Below are 17216 nucleotides of genomic sequence, written 5' to 3'. Positions count from 1 at the left end.
GCCGCACACACATACGCACGTGTGGAAACTTTCACTCCTGCTATTATGTTCGTTGTAAAATTAATCTCCAGTCAGTTCTCTCTGTCTTTCTCTCTCGCAAGAGATTGCTCAGGACTGATCCTCCTCTGAGCTGAGGAATCGCCAGCGTTGCAGTCTCGCTCTTACATGATAACCTCAGGATAACGCTCCTGTGCGCAGAGCACTCTCTGTCACTCACTCTGCTCAGAGTGAAGAAAGAAGGCCGTCCCAGCCTCCCAGAGACAGGAAGCTGAGAACACAAAAAAAATCTGGGAAAACAGAAATGTTTTAGTTTTGACTTAAACTTTGTCTGGAAATGGAGGCCTGTCAAACAAGGTTCAGGGAATATCTGCATCAGACTCCTTTCTCTGAAGTTTCACTCTCTTAGAAATCAACTTTCGCTTCGGCTTTGAGGCATTACGTTTTTTTTTGTAACGTAAAGCCATGAAATCAAAAACACAAACTGTATTATTATCCCTCCTAACTTTAAAAACAACAAATGAAGCTTTCTTTAAGCATCCAGTAGATAACACGTCTTAATTTCGCTGTAATCCACCATTGAAGCTACAGTGTAACAAGGCAGCAGGCATGTATTGTTGACTGGATGTGGAAGTGGGAGTCCTTTAGTAAACAATTCACAAAGCCTGTGCTGCTTAGAAGGGCCGACAGGACGAACACTGATGATACACCGAGTTGGCTCCACACATCGATGACATCACTTCCTTTAAGAGTGTGACAGCTTAGCACATCATCGCTGTGACAGCCAGACGAGTGCAGTGAGTGGGCGGTCACCCTGGCAACAGCAATGCTGTCATGACCGTCTCCCTATATCCTACCTGACAGTCCCCGCTGGCTATGAGCACGGCACACACTCAACAATGCACACACCCACATGCACACACATATTCACAAACATTTTGTCAACATGTACACATACTTTATCTTTCTCTGTGTCTCTTTTATAAGTGAAGCGCTCACTCAAGCCGTCTTGGAAACACACACTTAAACAATGCACATGCCCACACGCCCATGCTCCTTTGGGAATAATTATGTGATACAAACAGGAGAATGATGTCCCATGGGGCAAAATCAAATACAGTGAAGATATAATGTAATAACTGGAGAAAAGATAAACACACACTCCTCTGAGGTGCACAAATGCAAAGATCCTTTTCTATAAATCTACAGAAATAATACGTATATCCACACACCACAGAAACAGCAGGTGTGGGCTGGAATATTCAGCCTGCCTAAACTCTAAGAGATTCATTAGTTTCATGGTTAACAATGCACACAAATGTTTTGACTGATATCGGTAATAAACAGTATGCATAACATGATTTTAGGATGCAAAGAAATATGATAAATGTCCTTTCCTCTATTAATTGCTCATATGTGGTTTGTGTTTATATCAGCCATCACAGGGCACAGTTGACCTGTTTTCCACACTATAAATAGTGTGATACAGACACATTCACTGACAGTTTTGTGTATGTGTAGTTCGTGTGTTGTCCCAGTCCGAAGCTATGCTCTGACCCAGTTTGGAGCCAGTTGGCCAGGAATTGGTGGAAATGGGTCATGTCTTGAGCTGCACCAGAACCCTCAGCATGAGCTCCCTTAACTCGAATGCACAGTTTAAGACCATGATGTTATCACCATAGGTTAGACTCATTCACAATCGCCTACACAATGATTGTTGAATTTAAGATACTAAATGTCAAAAATAAGTTCACAACGACCACACAAAGGGGCTAACAGTAAGTTCTCAAAGATCAGTTTTGTTTTAAAGCTTTTTTTTTTTTTAAAAAACGTCCTAACAGCCACTAGGGGGCAGACAGGAATTTTACCAAATAATAGAGATATGATTGACTTCAAGAACCATCCTCTCAATATTCTCGCGTATCCAAAAATGTCTCTGTAAAGGGTGTGAAGAATATCTGTATGTGTTGGATATAATATGAAACTATTCATTGTGAGTGCTCAAAACTCACACCTCTGAAGTCTTCTAACAACAAGCACAATGTTTAGGGACGATATTATGTATGTCTTTTTTGCTTATTGACTTGGTCAGTTTCGCAACTTGATAGAAGGTTCATTTAACTTGCAGAGGTTCCTACAGGTGGGACAATGCAAGCAGATTATAGGTGAATAGCTACATCAGCTTTGACTAAGCCACTGCTCATTAGAGGAGGGAACCAGCTCGTCGGGAAATAATTTCAGATTAAATAGGCTGTCTAATCTCTTTATAGAGGGTGTGCCATCTCAGCACACACCTGACTACCTCTACATCTATCCCATATCTCTTTATAGGAACTCACCTACTACCTGTTATACCATATATTGTTTAAAAAAAAACTAGTGGCAGATGCGTTTTTGGTGCTACACTGAATGTTTATATTGTGTGCCTTTGGTTGTGACTGTGCATGGAGCTGCCTATACACAGTGAGTAACATTTTGACATGAATAGTGAGTAGTTAGATTAGTGCAGTATTAGATTAAAATAGAGCTAATCAGTGAAACCATTAATAAAAATGGTTTTATTGAGTGCGTGTGTGTGTGTGCTTCTGTGTGAGAAAGAAACAGGGAGAGAGAGAAAAGGTTAGTAAAAGAAGAGGGAGGTGTGGTGCTTCAGTGATATGACCTGTTTTCTTATTTTGGGCACCCTTTGTTACCTGCAGGGGTCTCTCCTTCAAGCGTTTCACAAAGAACCCTGACACACAATTAACACTATCCTGTCATTTGTGCGTGTGTGTGAGTGTGTGCATAGAAAAGTACATGTCAAGCCCAGTCATTAGAAAAGCTTCTACAAGGACCCACATAATGTCCAGATGTCACTTTGCCCTTGTGAAGTTGAAGTCAAACACATACTGCAGGCAGACATGTTCACACAGTGTCCTTCAGCCAACAAGGTCATGTCCCAATTTGACCTCAAATTAGGCCACCAACTGAGTTCTGAAACTCTGTGAGCTCTGACTGAACCAGATGCAAATACCAGATTCAGGAAAAATAAAAATGTCCAAATGCCTCTTATAATGGTTTTCCCTTTTGTCTCCTCCCTCTGCTTGCAGCCCAAATCGAAGTGATACCTTGCAAAATCTGCGGAGACAAATCATCAGGCATCCACTATGGAGTCATCACGTGTGAGGGATGTAAGGTAAGACTGCTTGTGCTTCAAAACCTTGAGCTCTCTGAGTCATGAACATTCTGTTCTGTACAGCTTCCTATAAGTCTATATCCATGCTCTTTCTTGACGTGATCAACCAGGGTTTCTTCAGACGGAGTCAGCAGAATAATGCAGCGTACTCCTGCCCGCGTCAGAGGAACTGCCTCATTGACAGAACAAACCGCAACCGCTGCCAACACTGCCGCCTACAGAAATGTCTCGCCCTAGGAATGTCCAGAGATGGTGAGGCCCAGTCATCATCACTGAAATAAATAATGATAATGTTGTCAATTTGTGTGTTGTCAAGTGTGCAATTAATTCAGGCAGATCCTAAAGAACAAGTATCACATGTTTCGTTCTATTTAAAGTCTGAAATGTTGAGACTGTCTATCCATTTGGTAATGGTCTAATACTCATCATTGTTTCGTCTCCTTTTATAGCTGTTAAGTTTGGCCGCATGTCCAAAAAACAGCGTGACAGCCTGTATGCAGAGGTCCAGAAGCACCAGGCACGATTGCAGGAGCAACGGCAGCAGCAGACAGGCGAAGCTGAAGCCTTGGCACGTGTTTACTCATCCAGCCTCAGCAACGGACTGTCCACCCTTAATCACGAAATTGGGGGCACCTATGCCAATGGTCATGTCATTGAGCTACCCAAGGGTGGACACGGTAACGGAGGTGTAGTACCAGGGGGATACTATGGGATGGATTCCACCCAGCCATCTCCCGATCAGTCAGGTTTGGACATGTCGGGCATGAAGCACATCAAGCAGGAGCCTGTGTATGACCTGACACCAGTACCAAACCTGTTCAGTTACGGAGGCTACCAAGATACTCAGCTGGGACCGAACAACGTCAGCATGGGAGAGCTCGGTAAAGACTTTGTCTTTTCTAATCTTGTAGGACTGACTCAGTTAAATGGTTCATCATTTAAAAAAGATGATGAAAATGGAATATCAAGTTTGGAAAAAAAGAAATCCCCACAAGTAGTCCTGATGAGTACTAATAGGGCATAGCAAGATTTTTTTGGGTTCACTGAAGCCCTGTTTGTCCTACTTCTTCAATTACCATATATCACTTTATCAACTGTATAAATTAATTAGATAAATCAATGGCTGTAATGTATTGTTGAAATAACAAATAATCCTCATTTCCAGACCGCATTGCTCAGAATATCATCAAATCCCACTTGGAGACGTGTCAGTACACAACAGATGAGCTGCAGCAGCTGGCCTGGCAAACACACTCCTATGAAGAGGTCAAGATGTACCAGAGCAAGGTGAGGTTTTATTATGGCAATACATTTTTAACAACTCCCGCTAAAAGCATATGGTACTCTAATGCTAAAGGACTGGAACAATTGTAGAAAGAAAAATGATCGAACAAGGACGATTTTGCACTGGAGTTTCAACACTTGAGATTCAAATTCTATAGAACTTATCTTTTTCCTTCCCTCGTAACATGGAAATAAAACCCACCTGGTTGGCATTGTTGGTCCTGGCATTGATAAATGTGAAAGCATTTTGTAAGAGAGCGATGGCAAGAGACTCACCTACAGACATGAATATAACTACTGTAGGACAGTCCATATAACCCTAAACTGTGTGTTTTTGGCTCTAGCCCCGGGACGTATTGTGGCAGCAGTGTGCCATCCAGATTACCCATGCAATCCAGTACGTAGTGGAGTTCGCCAAGCGCATCTCAGGGTTCATGGAACTGTGCCAGAATGACCAGATCCTACTGCTCAAATCAGGTACGTTCATTTAATAACTGTTCATGGTTATCTTTGTCTTGTTGCAGGCCAGAGAGTGAAGCTTAGCAAAAGAAAAGGTCCTTTGCTTTCTTATTTTTTAGCCTCTGAGTTGTGTATCAGCCTTGAAAATGATCCCAATCTGTCTCTATGGATCTTCCAGGTTGTTTGGAGGTAGTCTTGGTTCGGATGTGCAGGGCATTCAACCCTCTCAACAACACTGTCCTCTTTGAAGGGAAGTACGGAGGCATGCAGATGTTCAAAGCCCTGGGTAAGACATTACTGCCTGTGCATTTGTCTTGGAATAAATTAGGGACAAGGAGTATGCATAAAGACTAAATGAAACACCTCCAGACTGAGTTATTTTTGTGCACACATGACCAGAATAAATGTACTGAAAATCTCTCTTTTTTTCTCTGCCCTTTTTTCCTCTTCTGTTTCCCTCCAAGGTTGTGATGACTTAGTCAGTGCGGTGTTTGACTTTGCAAAGAGTTTGTGTTCCCTGCAGCTGACAGAGGAGGAGATCGCTCTGTTCTCAGCTGCTGTACTAATTTCCACAGGTCAGTGCACATTCCCTTACATTTTTGGAATATCAGCACAAAGCGCACTGAATCAAGGTGCTAAGCAGTGTGGACACTGGTCACATTTGTAGGCATCAAGGAGTATAACTAAATCCATGTAGTTTAACCATTTTGTTTAGCCCACCTGAGCCAAATCAACAATTCTCTCCCTTTTTTCCACTCAGATCGGCCGTGGCTGATGGAGCCTCGGAAAGTCCAGAAACTTCAGGAGAAGATCTACTTTGCTCTGCAGCACATTATGCAGAAGAACCACATGGATGAAGATGCATTGGCTAAGGTAAGCCAAGCCTTTGAAGGCAGGTGATATCAAGACAGCACCCACTGCTGAAGGAAAAGAAGCTTGATTCTATTACACAAACTCACCTCTTATCTTGCCCTGTTTGTAGTTTATCAGTCTAATTTTGATCTTTTTCTCCCTCTGGTCTGGCAGCTGATAAGCCGAATTCCCACCTTGTCAGCCCTGTGTACACTGCATACTGAGGAGCTTCAGGCCTTCCAGCAGCTCCATCCAGAAACAGTCAATGTCCTCTTCCCTCCGCTCTACAAAGAACTCTTCAACCCAGACCCCAACTCTGCCATGGCCATGCCTAAGTGACTGCCTGTGGTCCCCATGCAACAAACAACGTCTGCAGAGGACCAAGAAAATATGAAGACAGCCGCATCTTACGAGACGCAAGTGGAAATGTCGACGTTGTCATCACTGTGGCAATCGCATGTTACTGAACTCCCCGAGCCTCAATTTGGACGGGAGGGTGAGGATTCATCTGCCAGAAACTTACAGTTATCGCCAACAATACTAGGAATGTCCAGCACTTATCCCATCCTGTTCACCGATACAGTCTGAAGAATGTATATATAAATGAAATGCGCCTCGAGCCACAACCTAAGCGGGGCTTCCTCCCGTCTCCTGAACTGAACTGACTGACCAGAAATGTACAGACTTTAAAAGATCTAGGAACAATTTTAAGCTGTCAATCTTTTAAAAAAAAAATGGGTAAGTTAATTTGTTTTAACTTTGAAAAAATCTTTTTTGTTTGTTTGATTTTGTATTTTCAAGTGAAGAAATTGAGAGTTTGAAGAAGCTGGATGGGGGAGGGAACTATGGATTTAGAGAAGCTATTGTAGATATTCTCCTAGTACAGAGCGGATTCCAGTATTACTTCTTGTTCTGTTAAAATAAGTTAGTCCTAATTTAAATATACAGCAGTCCATAGTGGCTGGCTTTACCTTGTCTATGTGATTTTGTTTTGACAGTTTCTTGTGTACAGAATTTGTAAAGTTGAGACTTGTAAGAGAATATTGGGTAAAACCGGAAATCAATTCGGGTTTTGTTGATATATAGAAGCCTTGTCTGGATTTTGTTCATATGTAAAGAAGGAACTGCATCCTTCTAATGAGAACTTATACAAATGTAAAGAGAGCATATGAAGGATTTAAAATTGCTACTACTATTCAAGGTGAAGAGATATACATAAATATTCTATTTTGCAAAAAAAAAATCTGGCAGATTTGCCATCCTATCAATCATGTTTTTCTTGCTGCAATAATTATGTCCAACAAAAGCTGGACTGCTTTAGAACAATCAACCAGAAACAACCAATCAGAAACAAGGACCTCGTAATGAACCCCTTTTTCTTCCCAGACTCCCCTAACCCTGAACCCTTTTCTTATAGAAAATAGCCTTGACTCTAGATTTAGTCAGATACTCAGACATGTGGATATAAATCACAATGAAGAAGTGACCAATATCTACCCAAAAAAAGGTTTAAAAAAACCAACTTGAATTCAACTAAAAACTTGCCAATCTTCAAACCCTATATGAGTGCTGTATGCCCTCATTCCTCTCATCACTATTTGCACAATCCAGTCCGTGGATGTCAATCCCTCCAGGCTGTGAATATGAAGGACCCTTTTCTCTAAAAAGCAATAACTTTCACACTGCCTTTTTGATCTTACTTCTTTGTTTCCTCATTTAATACGTCTAGCTGTTCAGAACAGGGTAGAAGTTTCTACAAGAATGCACTATATTTGACTCTTGATCTTATAATTATATCCAACAATCACCTCCATGGATGGCACTCATTCCAACACAGACTCTGAAGTGTTTAAATGTGAAACCCTATTATCTGAGGGAGGACTCAACACAAAGCACTGCGAACAAATATGAAGACATGCAGATAAGCCTCCAATGACCTTTAAAGCCACATTAAAAACTCACACAAATAGTTGTGATAGACAATCTCATGTTGGCTTTTTTGTTAATCGTTCCATCATCATAAGCACTTACAGATTGTCTTTTCCTTGTTTATTTTTTTTGTAGTTATCACTGTGAAAATATTTTTGGAACAATAATTGAAGATGCATTTATTTGAATGAGATCTTTCAGTTCTGCATTCAGCTTCTTGATCCTAAATAAATCAGCTGACGATACCTTTAACAGTCACTTAAAAGTTTTTATTCAAAACAACAATTTTTGCTTCACACTCAACCTTTCTGCATCTTTAAAGTTCTAATTGAGTTCTAATAATATTTGCACTTATAGTAAAGTTTTGACCTAGGTTAATTGTTTTTTTTTTCAAATAGTGACACAGTGGCCAAATCTTCAATTTAATCGAAGCTTGGACACACTCAGACGAGTTGTGCATTCATTAACATTAAAACACTCGAATCATTCCTGTTGTCATCCCAACAAAACAATGTTAACGCTGGGAAAACAAGCAGTAATTCTAGCATCCATCTGTATCTGTGATCCATTCATAGGACCCTTCATTCTTCCCCTTGACCCAACCCCAGATCAGAGGCCAGTGACTCATGAGACAATCACTTGCTCAGTAAGGCTCGATGCACTACACAGCATCTCTCAGGGAGCAGCTCTTTTTCTGACTTTGCATTAAAAGAGGGTTTAATATTTTTGCAAATTTACAAAAAAAAATATAAAAGAACTACTTTTTAGGATAAAAGAGGCATATGCTGCCAACGTATGTTGGCAATGGAATCTGCCCAGACAAGGCTTTGATAAGTGTGTGTATGTGTGTATGTGTGTATAGAGCATGAATTCACTGTCCAAATCTCTTTAGAGCCCAAACTGTATGACAAGCATTGTAACGTAGCACATGGAAAAAAGAAGATATATTTTATGTCAGTGTGCTCTTGTCACCACTGTACACTCATGTTTACTGCTCATTTTGCTGCTTTCGGGACAGTGAGGGAAGTCCACTAGTAAGCTGTGAATCAGGAGCCACCACACGAGCCCTGGGACAGTGAATTCCAACTCTGACTCTGAAGTTTTTGTGTGTGATGTTTTAATTTTCCCTTGTTAGACTGTGAATCAGAGGGGTGGGATGGAGGTATAAGAGGGGATGTGCTGGCAAAAAAGAGTGGCAACACAACACTGTAAGTAAGAAACTGTAGCAATAAGAACTGGAGGCATTTACTATTGTCATGTTTGCATTGTAAGATTATTTTTTATTTTATTACTATTTACTATTATTATTGTTCTTATTATGACTACTATTCTTCTATTACTATTAGCCTATTGTTGTTCTGTTCTATTTGCATGACGTTTCATTACAATGAAACATTTGGGGCTTATTTGTGTTTTCTCTTCTCATGATATTGTGAGTTTGGTGGGAGGGGTTATTGGCAGGGTGGGAGAAGGGTTTTTAGGGCAAATTCCACCTCAATTCAGTCAGTTCAAAGCAAGTTTTTTTTTCCACAAGCTGAAAGAATTTTTGAATAAATTGCTCTTATTTATACACAACCATTTTAACATTTCTTGTTCAGTTTGAATTTTTTATTTTTATTTTTTAACCTTTGAATGTGTGAGTTGGTATAAACCAGTCAGTGAATGGCCCTTTCTGAACTGGCCTTATTGAACCGGATCAGAGACCCTTAACCTGGAAATGATGTGGGGAGGGTAATCTCTTCTGAATGTTATGGAGTAGCCTGTTCAGTGTAAGGGGCTGAACGCATCATACGCCTTTACCACTCCATCAACATAGACTGTCATCGCAGAGCGCACAATTATAGTTGTCATACTATGTGACAGCTTGGACAAAGTGCGCAAACATTTTTAATAAACTTGGTTTGAAGTACATTTCCTACACTTAGACGAATACACTCCAACCCAAAACTCCTCCTCCCTTTGCCTGAGAAACCCTATTTGAGTGAGAATGTGTGTGTGTGAGTGAGAGAGAGAGAGAATGACATGATCTTTGCTCTACCAATGCTTTGTAAACTTTCTTTATGCATTACACATGCGTGCAATTGGAGTAGTGTTGAAAATTGTTAATTTATTGTCTAGAATGTCTTTGCATCCCAGCAAGAGCAAATAAAACAAAATGTAGCAAATCTGTAGCTGAAACCTTAAAGGTGCTCTTGTTACAGACTCTTTTTACACAGGACTTACATAACAAAACAAAAAATACAATAAAATGAGACTTTGTCTTCTTTTTTTTTTCAAAGTGCCATAGCTAGTGAGGAGAGGACGGATTGGCAGAGTGAGGTGTAGAAGCTTTACTGTGCGAGTTCACTTGAGGAACCAATCAAAAAAAGGGGAAATCCAAGGAACATGTATTTAATTACTCAGACAAACCGTTTTTACATTTTATGCTTTTTGTTGGTAAGAGAGGACTCTGCTGGACTCTGAACTCTGACTCCACTATAAATTCAGGAGCTCTGCAGTTTTGTTTTATTTTCACATGAGAATGAGTGTGGGTGCGTGCGTATGTGTGTGCAAGCATCCATTTGCATTAAAGAGAGAGAGTAACACCCAACACATGATGGATCAGAGAGGGTTGAAGTTCAGAGCAATGCAGGGCCCTTACGGAGTCCTCCTTTGAGATGTACATACAATGTGAAGGTCTGAAGTGATTTTTGTTAAATTCTATATTTTATCGCTTTTGTAGACATTTTGTTGTGGGGAGAAAAAAAAATAAATGAAATTTTATGGGTCATTTCTGTCTGTTTCTTTTGTCTCACATTTACACATTTTCATTTTACCACACCTAAAAAATATGATCTTTGGTACAATAATCCATAAAGAACAAGTGTATGCAGATATAAGTTGTTATCTGTGTCTCAATATCAAAAATACTTACAAAAAGAGTGGAAAGTGGAAAAACAGATGATGTTTGTGAATGCGTGGTCCTGTAAAAGCAGGAATGATAATAAAACTTTAGAATATAAAATGTATGATATACTAAAACATATGCAAGACTCCCTTTCTCTGGAAATAAATTACTTTTCTCCCTGAGAGAATATATATTAACATCCCAAGTCAAAAAAAAAAACACAATGAAATCTTCTGTGCCCAGTCACAGACTGTGCATGTTCAGGTATCACTTTTCTATCTACCTTTTTCCCCTGCAAAGAAATCCCGACAACCCACAATGGAAGTATTTTGTGAGAACATATGTCAGTGTGTGTGTGTGTGTGTGTGTGTGTGTTAAGACAGACATGTATCTATGCATGTGCATGTATAAGTGCATGTGTCCTTTTCTCCTACTCCCTGGGTCAAAGGTTACATCCTGGTTTCATCGTCATCTCATTCTTCTATCCCCGATGTCAGCTCTGCCCCGCAGCTGTCCGAACGCTTCCTTAAATCTGAACAACAGAAACATCAGTTAGCGATGTGTCGCTCCAATAACACGAGCATTACCACAAGAAAGAGAATACTGACAGGCCTGGGAGGAAGTCCGCACATTCGGCATGAATAATTTGGTTTGATTTGTTGGAGAAATGTTGGAGAGGACACAAGAAGAGGAAGAGGAAACACAACACACCTTTGAAATATCAAAACAAGTGTGTCTGAATGTTTGTGTTTGTTTGCTGGGCTTGTTTGTTTTTGAGCACAGTTTCTTTCCGAGCAGTTATCCTCTAGATGCCAGTATCGTGCCTACCCAGAGACGTTAATTAATAGCTAATCAAAGCTAATGTCTCAGCAGCACATCGCCAGCACAAAGACATGATTAATACGTAATCAAAGGCCGCGGAGCACAACGCACAAAGCAGGGCCCACCCCCATGCCTCGAAAACACTACTGTTGTTTTAGAAATAAACGAACACTAGCGGCTTAATTAGCTGGCTGTTGGTGCGTGTTGTCTTCATTTGAAGTTGTTGGGGATTTATCTCAGAGCCAACGTCGGCCTACTGAGAGACGACACAGAGGTGACATACACAAACATAGACGTACGTGCATGAGGAAAAAAAAACACTTATGACAAAAGAAAATCCTTTGTATACACAAAGGAAAGCAAGTGACAAAAATCTGTTTTCTTAATGTAGTTTATCAATGTCAACACCCGCACTCCTCTCAATCCCCCACTCTCACTCACTCACTCTTAAGCATACACACACGAGTACACACACACACACACACACACACACACACACACACACACACACACACACACACACACACACACACACACACAAAGTACCAACTATCAACATTTCTGGAAAAAAATGTCTGACCTGATAGGCCCAGTCTGCGGCAGCAGGCACCACAAGAGTGTTTCTGCAGGAATCCATTGATGGCAGCAACTCCAAGGTTATCAGGACCAAAAAGCATCTCTCCCCTGCTACCACTGTAACAGAGTCAAAACTCCCTTCATCTGTTTGAACATTCATTTTAAGTTTTTTAACCCAGCAGAAAAGATTTCTGAAACCAGATGTAATCAAAAAGCCTGATGTTGCTGTACCTTTGGTCGTCCGCCATGATGACTGTTGGATCCGTCAGCACCTCTCCAACTCCTTTGAAAAACAATGCATTAATAAATAAAGACAAAAGAAGATGGAATCTAAACAACTCACGTTTGTACAGGCACACATACAAAGAAAACAACATATAATCACAAAATAAAGGAGTCCACCTTGTATGTCTAGCACCAGAAGCTCTCTGAATGAGTACTCGTAAGTCCAGTGGGAGAAAGTTAGCAGCATTTCTTCCAGTGGGCAGCAGGGGGCGATCTCTTCTCCTGTATTGTTGTTGTACTTCCTGAAGTCTCCGGACATGTTCCTCTCAATAGTTAGCCACTGGCCATTTGAATGCCAAAGGACCAGGGAAACATCTAGAAACCTTTTTTATGACAAGACAGTGAGAACATGAAAAGACACACACTCCATAAATGTAGCAGAGAAGAAAACACACACACACACACACACACACACACACACACACACACACACACACACACACACACACACACACACACACACACACACATACACACCTTGGACAGTGGGGCATATCGTCAGGTTTAACTTGGTTGAATACTTGCATCAACGTCTGGGCTGCTTTCTGCTGCTGGATCTCCTGCAGGGATGTCAAACAGAAAGGTATCATGAAGTTAAAGCTATTTCATAAACGTCAACATGTAACTAAACAGGTACCACTGCCTACTTATGTGCACCGTTAAGGTACACTCACCCTTAAACAAAGCTGCAGTTCGGTGCTACCATGGAAGTACCTCTTCCAGGCACGAATCACCTCTGGCCTGAAGGCTTTGACCATGTATATAAGACCAGGTCTGAGTACATCCTGCTCTGCCCAGGTACACAACACCCTGCAACCCAGCCTCAGACCCCCATCCAAAGAGCTCTCTTCACTGGAGAGGGGCTGCAGTAAAGCAGACAGGCCCTGTGAGGACCAGGATGAGGCTGTGCTAGTTTCAGTGTTGGAGTCGGAGGGCACTTCTTCCAGAGAGTAAATGCTCACCTCTTCACCTCCTGCAGTAAAAAGGAAGTCAGTCAAAGAAATGCGTAAAATAAAATAATAATAAATTACAGAGACATAAGAAAAACAAAAGTAATAAACAAGAAAAAAGGTGAACGTTATATCAAACTTCAGAGTTACCCAAAATGGAAACAGGAGTGAAGGGAATGGTGTGAGCCAGTCTCATCAGATTGTTTTTCTCCATAGCTGTTTACACACAAACACAACACAGGTCACAACTACACAGGAGCTGATACGACTTATCTAGTGCACCGAATGTGTTTCCAGCTCCAGTTAATCATACTTCTGCATACGATATTAATACCTGAATAGTGAGGATACAAATTGTCTGTGGACTGGAATGAAGAGCTCTTTACTAAAGTAAGAAAAAAGAGAGACACAAAACCTCACATTGTACTGAATGTATAGAAAAGGAATAAACAAATTATGTATCGGAAAAAATATCTGAACATTTAGAAATACCTTCAGGTGGAACACCACTCTGTAAACTACAAGACAAACACAAAGAAAACATATTGGATTGATTGATGAGGGTTTTATAATGTTTTAAATAATAGCAAGGAAACAGAAAAACAGACTTACGAGGACCTACTGCTCACTGATTTGGCCAACCTGTTCCATGCTGAATGAGTGGGGCTCCACACATCCTGAAGGTCGAAGCAAAGATAACCAGGCCAGTCTCACTCACATATCATACATTTACACAATTACTACAGCATAATCGCACAGTGAGGCACAGACTTACCTGATGGGAAAACACTTGCTTCTGCAACTGATCCAATGGTTCAAAGTCTAAAACAAACGTGAACAAGAATTTCACATTTTCTTTTCTGTTCCTTGTCTTTTGATCCACATGATGGACAGATTACATTATATATTTCTAAAAATACATGTACTTGATTTAGATTGGACTGGGGGTCCTTACTGGGCAGACTGAGGCTGGTTGAAGCCGACCAACATGTACGTTCTCCTCTCAGTCTCTTGTACCTTCTCCAGCAGGCGTCAGGCAGGTGGGACTGCAAGGTTCCCTGATTCCATTATATGTGAAGAGAGCGCAGACATTTCAGGCAGGTGAAACAAAGCATATCGTAAAGGTTTCAGTTTGATGATCCATACTATTTTGAAATCATTACTGAACCCTGATAGCGTTTGACTAGTAAATCAATCATGCAAATCTAAACAGTATACTCTGAAGAAGACATCTTGTGTCACGTTACATCATCAGGACCGCTCTCTTGAATCTTCACCGTCTTCCTGTTCTGGATTTTGTCTCTGCAGCTGATATGAGTTAAGTCTGAGGATTTGGACCACTCTGCAGAAACAAAACAAACATGATTTGATGAAATAAAGTAAACCCCATCCGCTAAGGCATATGCATTGAGTTTATCTAGTTACCAATCACACATGAATCATAAATAATGATGTTGTCTAACCCCTGGATTCAAAAGCACAACAATACCTCTGCTCCTGCTGCATCGTAGCAAAGTGTCGTCCCTAAAAGTCCTCCCACCAGATAAACTCTCTCTGTTCATTGGTTCATTAAGAGAGGAAACTGATCCCCTCATTTGACTGCGTGGAACCCCAGAGAAAGCCATATTCTCCACACTGGAAGACAGGGACCTGCAGTAGTCGTAAGGACGGTCTCTGGACAGACCGGCCTGCCTGGGGGACTTGATGGGTCTTGACCGAGAACCTGGTATGATATCATTCTGAGAAAATGCAGGATTTACCAAACCCTCAGAGATGTCCTGAGGGTCAGACAACAGGAGGGCTTTGCTTGAGGCTCTGGATACTTCTATACCGGACAGCTGTCTCCTCTCCTCCTCTTGCTCTTCCTCTCGTTCTTCGTCCTCCTCTTCCACAGAAGTTTCCTCCTGATTTGGATACAGGTGTGGGTCACATGTCAAGAGTTTATGATGCGGTGACTCCAAGCCTCTGGAAGAAAAAGGAGACCCACAGTGGGAAGGTCCACAGGACTCACAGGGAGACTGACCCCTGAAACCACCAGGATGAACTCCCCCTCCGTAAAAGTGAGAGAGAGAGGTATGGGATGCAGGTTTAGAGCCCTCAGGCCAATTCTCACCGGGATGTTCAACAGCAGCATCCTGCGAGTCCAAGAGGGAAAATATGAGTAACACAAAATATTCTAAAGTTAAGAAGTTACTAGTTATCTTTCACAGGTTTTTTATTAATTTTCTTTTAACAGTCATAATGAAATCAATAAGTAAACAATAAGTTTTAAACAATAAGTACCTCCTTTGCTCCTTCCTCTCCCTCCACAGTGTGTCCTTGTTTACCTCCCCTGCTCACTCTGACTCCGACACGACCCTCAAGTGATGCCAGTCTGCTCCCTGCAAGAGTGACACCCTTCAGTAAAGACGGTGGGCTACTTTTACATGACTTGGCCATCGCTCCACGCAGATTAAGGACACCACTTTCTGCCCCATTCCTGTATGGGAGGCTCCAGCTGTGAGGGGGGATGTGCTGGGATGCAATGACAGTTCCACACTGAGCCAGGCGTGCACCCTCGTGATGCAGGCTGTTGGACGCAGACAGCAGGGTGAGGGTGTCCACAGCCAGCACAGACAGGTCCTGGAGTTGACCCAGCTGAGAGTCCAACTCAGAGAGACTGTCCTGAACAAAGTTGACCTTCTCAGAGACCTCCCCAATGGTCATGCACATCTCCTCTGCCCTGATGGAATAAATAAAAACACTTATCCGTTATAAAAAAAATGGTTTTACGTAACTTTAAAAAAGTTGTTGCATGTGTTTTTTTCTTGTTGTATACACAATATCACAGCTGTCACCATTATTTAACAATAAACTCTTACCAATGTCACACTGGGACTGAAAGCAACATAGCACTATGTGTCACCGGAAAACAACAGATTGTGACATCAACAACATATTTCCCCTAGAAGCAGTGTTTCCCCTATATGAATCTAGCAGCGGAGGTGCACCGCTGCTGAAATATGACCTCCGCTGCTGGGCTCCAGCTTATCTCCTTAGAAACTAACATTATATTAATTTGTGCTACGGAATCAAATGTGACCATTGTTTTGATATAAATGATTCATTACTTTGGTAAATTTCTGACTCCTCTCGTCTTTTGCCATTACCCATGAGCCAGGTTATGACAATAGGGTGGTTGTTGGTTGATTATTTTGTCTAATATGTGAATAATACTTTTAAAGAAAATAATTTTTAAAAAAACTGCACGCAACTAAAACGTTGTTCCACTTCACCTCCGCTGCTATAACTCCAACCTCGGGGAAACACTTCTGAAGTTCTCTTTCTAGGTTTGCAGAAACTGAGAATGAGTGTGGGTGCGTATGTGTGTTTATCAAAGTAAAACTCTACATCTTATCTCTTTGCTGATCTTGTCCTGTACTTGTGTAGCTACTTAGTAGTTGTCTTTTTGACTAAACCAAAAATAAAGTTCACCCTGCTTTCTTTTTAATAATCAAGCAAAGAACTCACTTTGAATTTTTACTGTAAAAAAAAAAAAAAAAAAGGTCAACAAAGAAAGTCACCCACCCTGTGTCAGTTACTTCAGACGTTAAAAAAAAGATATTACATAGAATCAGTCCATTTTTATTCTGATGGGCTCTTTTACTTTAGTAGGTCATACAGAGACATCAGTTATTTCAGTCTATTACACACACAGTTAAAAACAATAAGATGATTGTAAAATGACAGTTAACTTCCATAACTGTCACATAAACAATATCACTTCCTGTCCCGTCATTTATCTGGACTTTGAGTCTGTAATGGTTACATTTATTTTGAGCTATTCTCATTAATTTAATTCTGAAATAAGGCATTATGTATTACCCAGATTACTTAAACACCCTGGTAATGTTGTGAAATTAGAAGAACTGGAGCTGCAGTATTGTGGGGTGAATGTTTAGGTTTGGAGTTGGACATAGATGTTTGACCTCCCACTGGCTATATCAAAAACCAGCTGGTG

General features: G+C 41.0%; 2 protein-coding genes across 5 annotated transcripts in view; one reads left to right on the top strand and one right to left on the bottom strand.

Annotated features, from left to right (window-relative positions):
- The window catches only part of rorb (RAR-related orphan receptor B), a 22824-nt gene extending 12358 nt beyond the window's left edge, over nt 1–10466 (top strand). The window contains exons 2-10 of the mRNA XM_061037751.1: nt 3087–3172; nt 3283–3424; nt 3622–4053; nt 4338–4459; nt 4801–4933; nt 5094–5201; nt 5380–5490; nt 5676–5788; nt 5942–10466. Coding sequence (XP_060893734.1) covers nt 3087–3172; nt 3283–3424; nt 3622–4053; nt 4338–4459; nt 4801–4933; nt 5094–5201; nt 5380–5490; nt 5676–5788; nt 5942–6106 — 1412 coding nt within the window. The 3' untranslated portion in view covers nt 6107–10466. The remainder of the gene's footprint in view (nt 1–3086; nt 3173–3282; nt 3425–3621; nt 4054–4337; nt 4460–4800; nt 4934–5093; nt 5202–5379; nt 5491–5675; nt 5789–5941) is intronic.
- Nucleotides 10072–17216, bottom strand: part of trpm6 (transient receptor potential cation channel, subfamily M, member 6) — a 19658-nt gene continuing 12513 nt past the window's right edge. For 3 of the 4 annotated variants that reach the window (XM_061037750.1, XM_061037748.1, XM_061037749.1), the window contains 15 exons: nt 15500–15938; nt 14706–15351; nt 14464–14558; nt 14172–14274; nt 13992–14038; nt 13829–13893; nt 13709–13734; nt 13551–13601; nt 13367–13432; nt 12941–13239; nt 12744–12826; nt 12384–12589; nt 12213–12264; nt 11986–12098; nt 10072–11115 (listed from right to left, as the gene is read on the bottom strand). In XM_061037750.1, the coding sequence (XP_060893733.1) occupies nt 11057–11115; nt 11986–12098; nt 12213–12264; nt 12384–12589; nt 12744–12826; nt 12941–13239; nt 13367–13432; nt 13551–13601; nt 13709–13734; nt 13829–13893; nt 13992–14038; nt 14172–14274; nt 14464–14558; nt 14706–15351; nt 15500–15938 (2350 nt within the window). In that variant the 3' untranslated portion in view covers nt 10072–11056. Of the gene's footprint in view, nt 11116–11985; nt 12099–12212; nt 12265–12383; nt 12590–12743; nt 12827–12940; nt 13240–13366; nt 13433–13550; nt 13602–13708; nt 13735–13828; nt 13894–13991; nt 14039–14142; nt 14275–14463; nt 14559–14705; nt 15352–15499; nt 15939–17216 lie in introns of those variants that run through there. The other variant, XR_009673087.1, reaches the window with a different exon arrangement.

This window comes from Labrus mixtus, chromosome 5 (assembly GCF_963584025.1).
Source record: "Labrus mixtus chromosome 5, fLabMix1.1, whole genome shotgun sequence".
Classification (NCBI taxonomy): domain Eukaryota; kingdom Metazoa; phylum Chordata; class Actinopteri; order Labriformes; family Labridae; genus Labrus; species Labrus mixtus.
The sequence above is the reverse complement of the archived record's forward strand: the minus strand, read 5'-3'. Positions and strand labels throughout refer to the sequence as shown.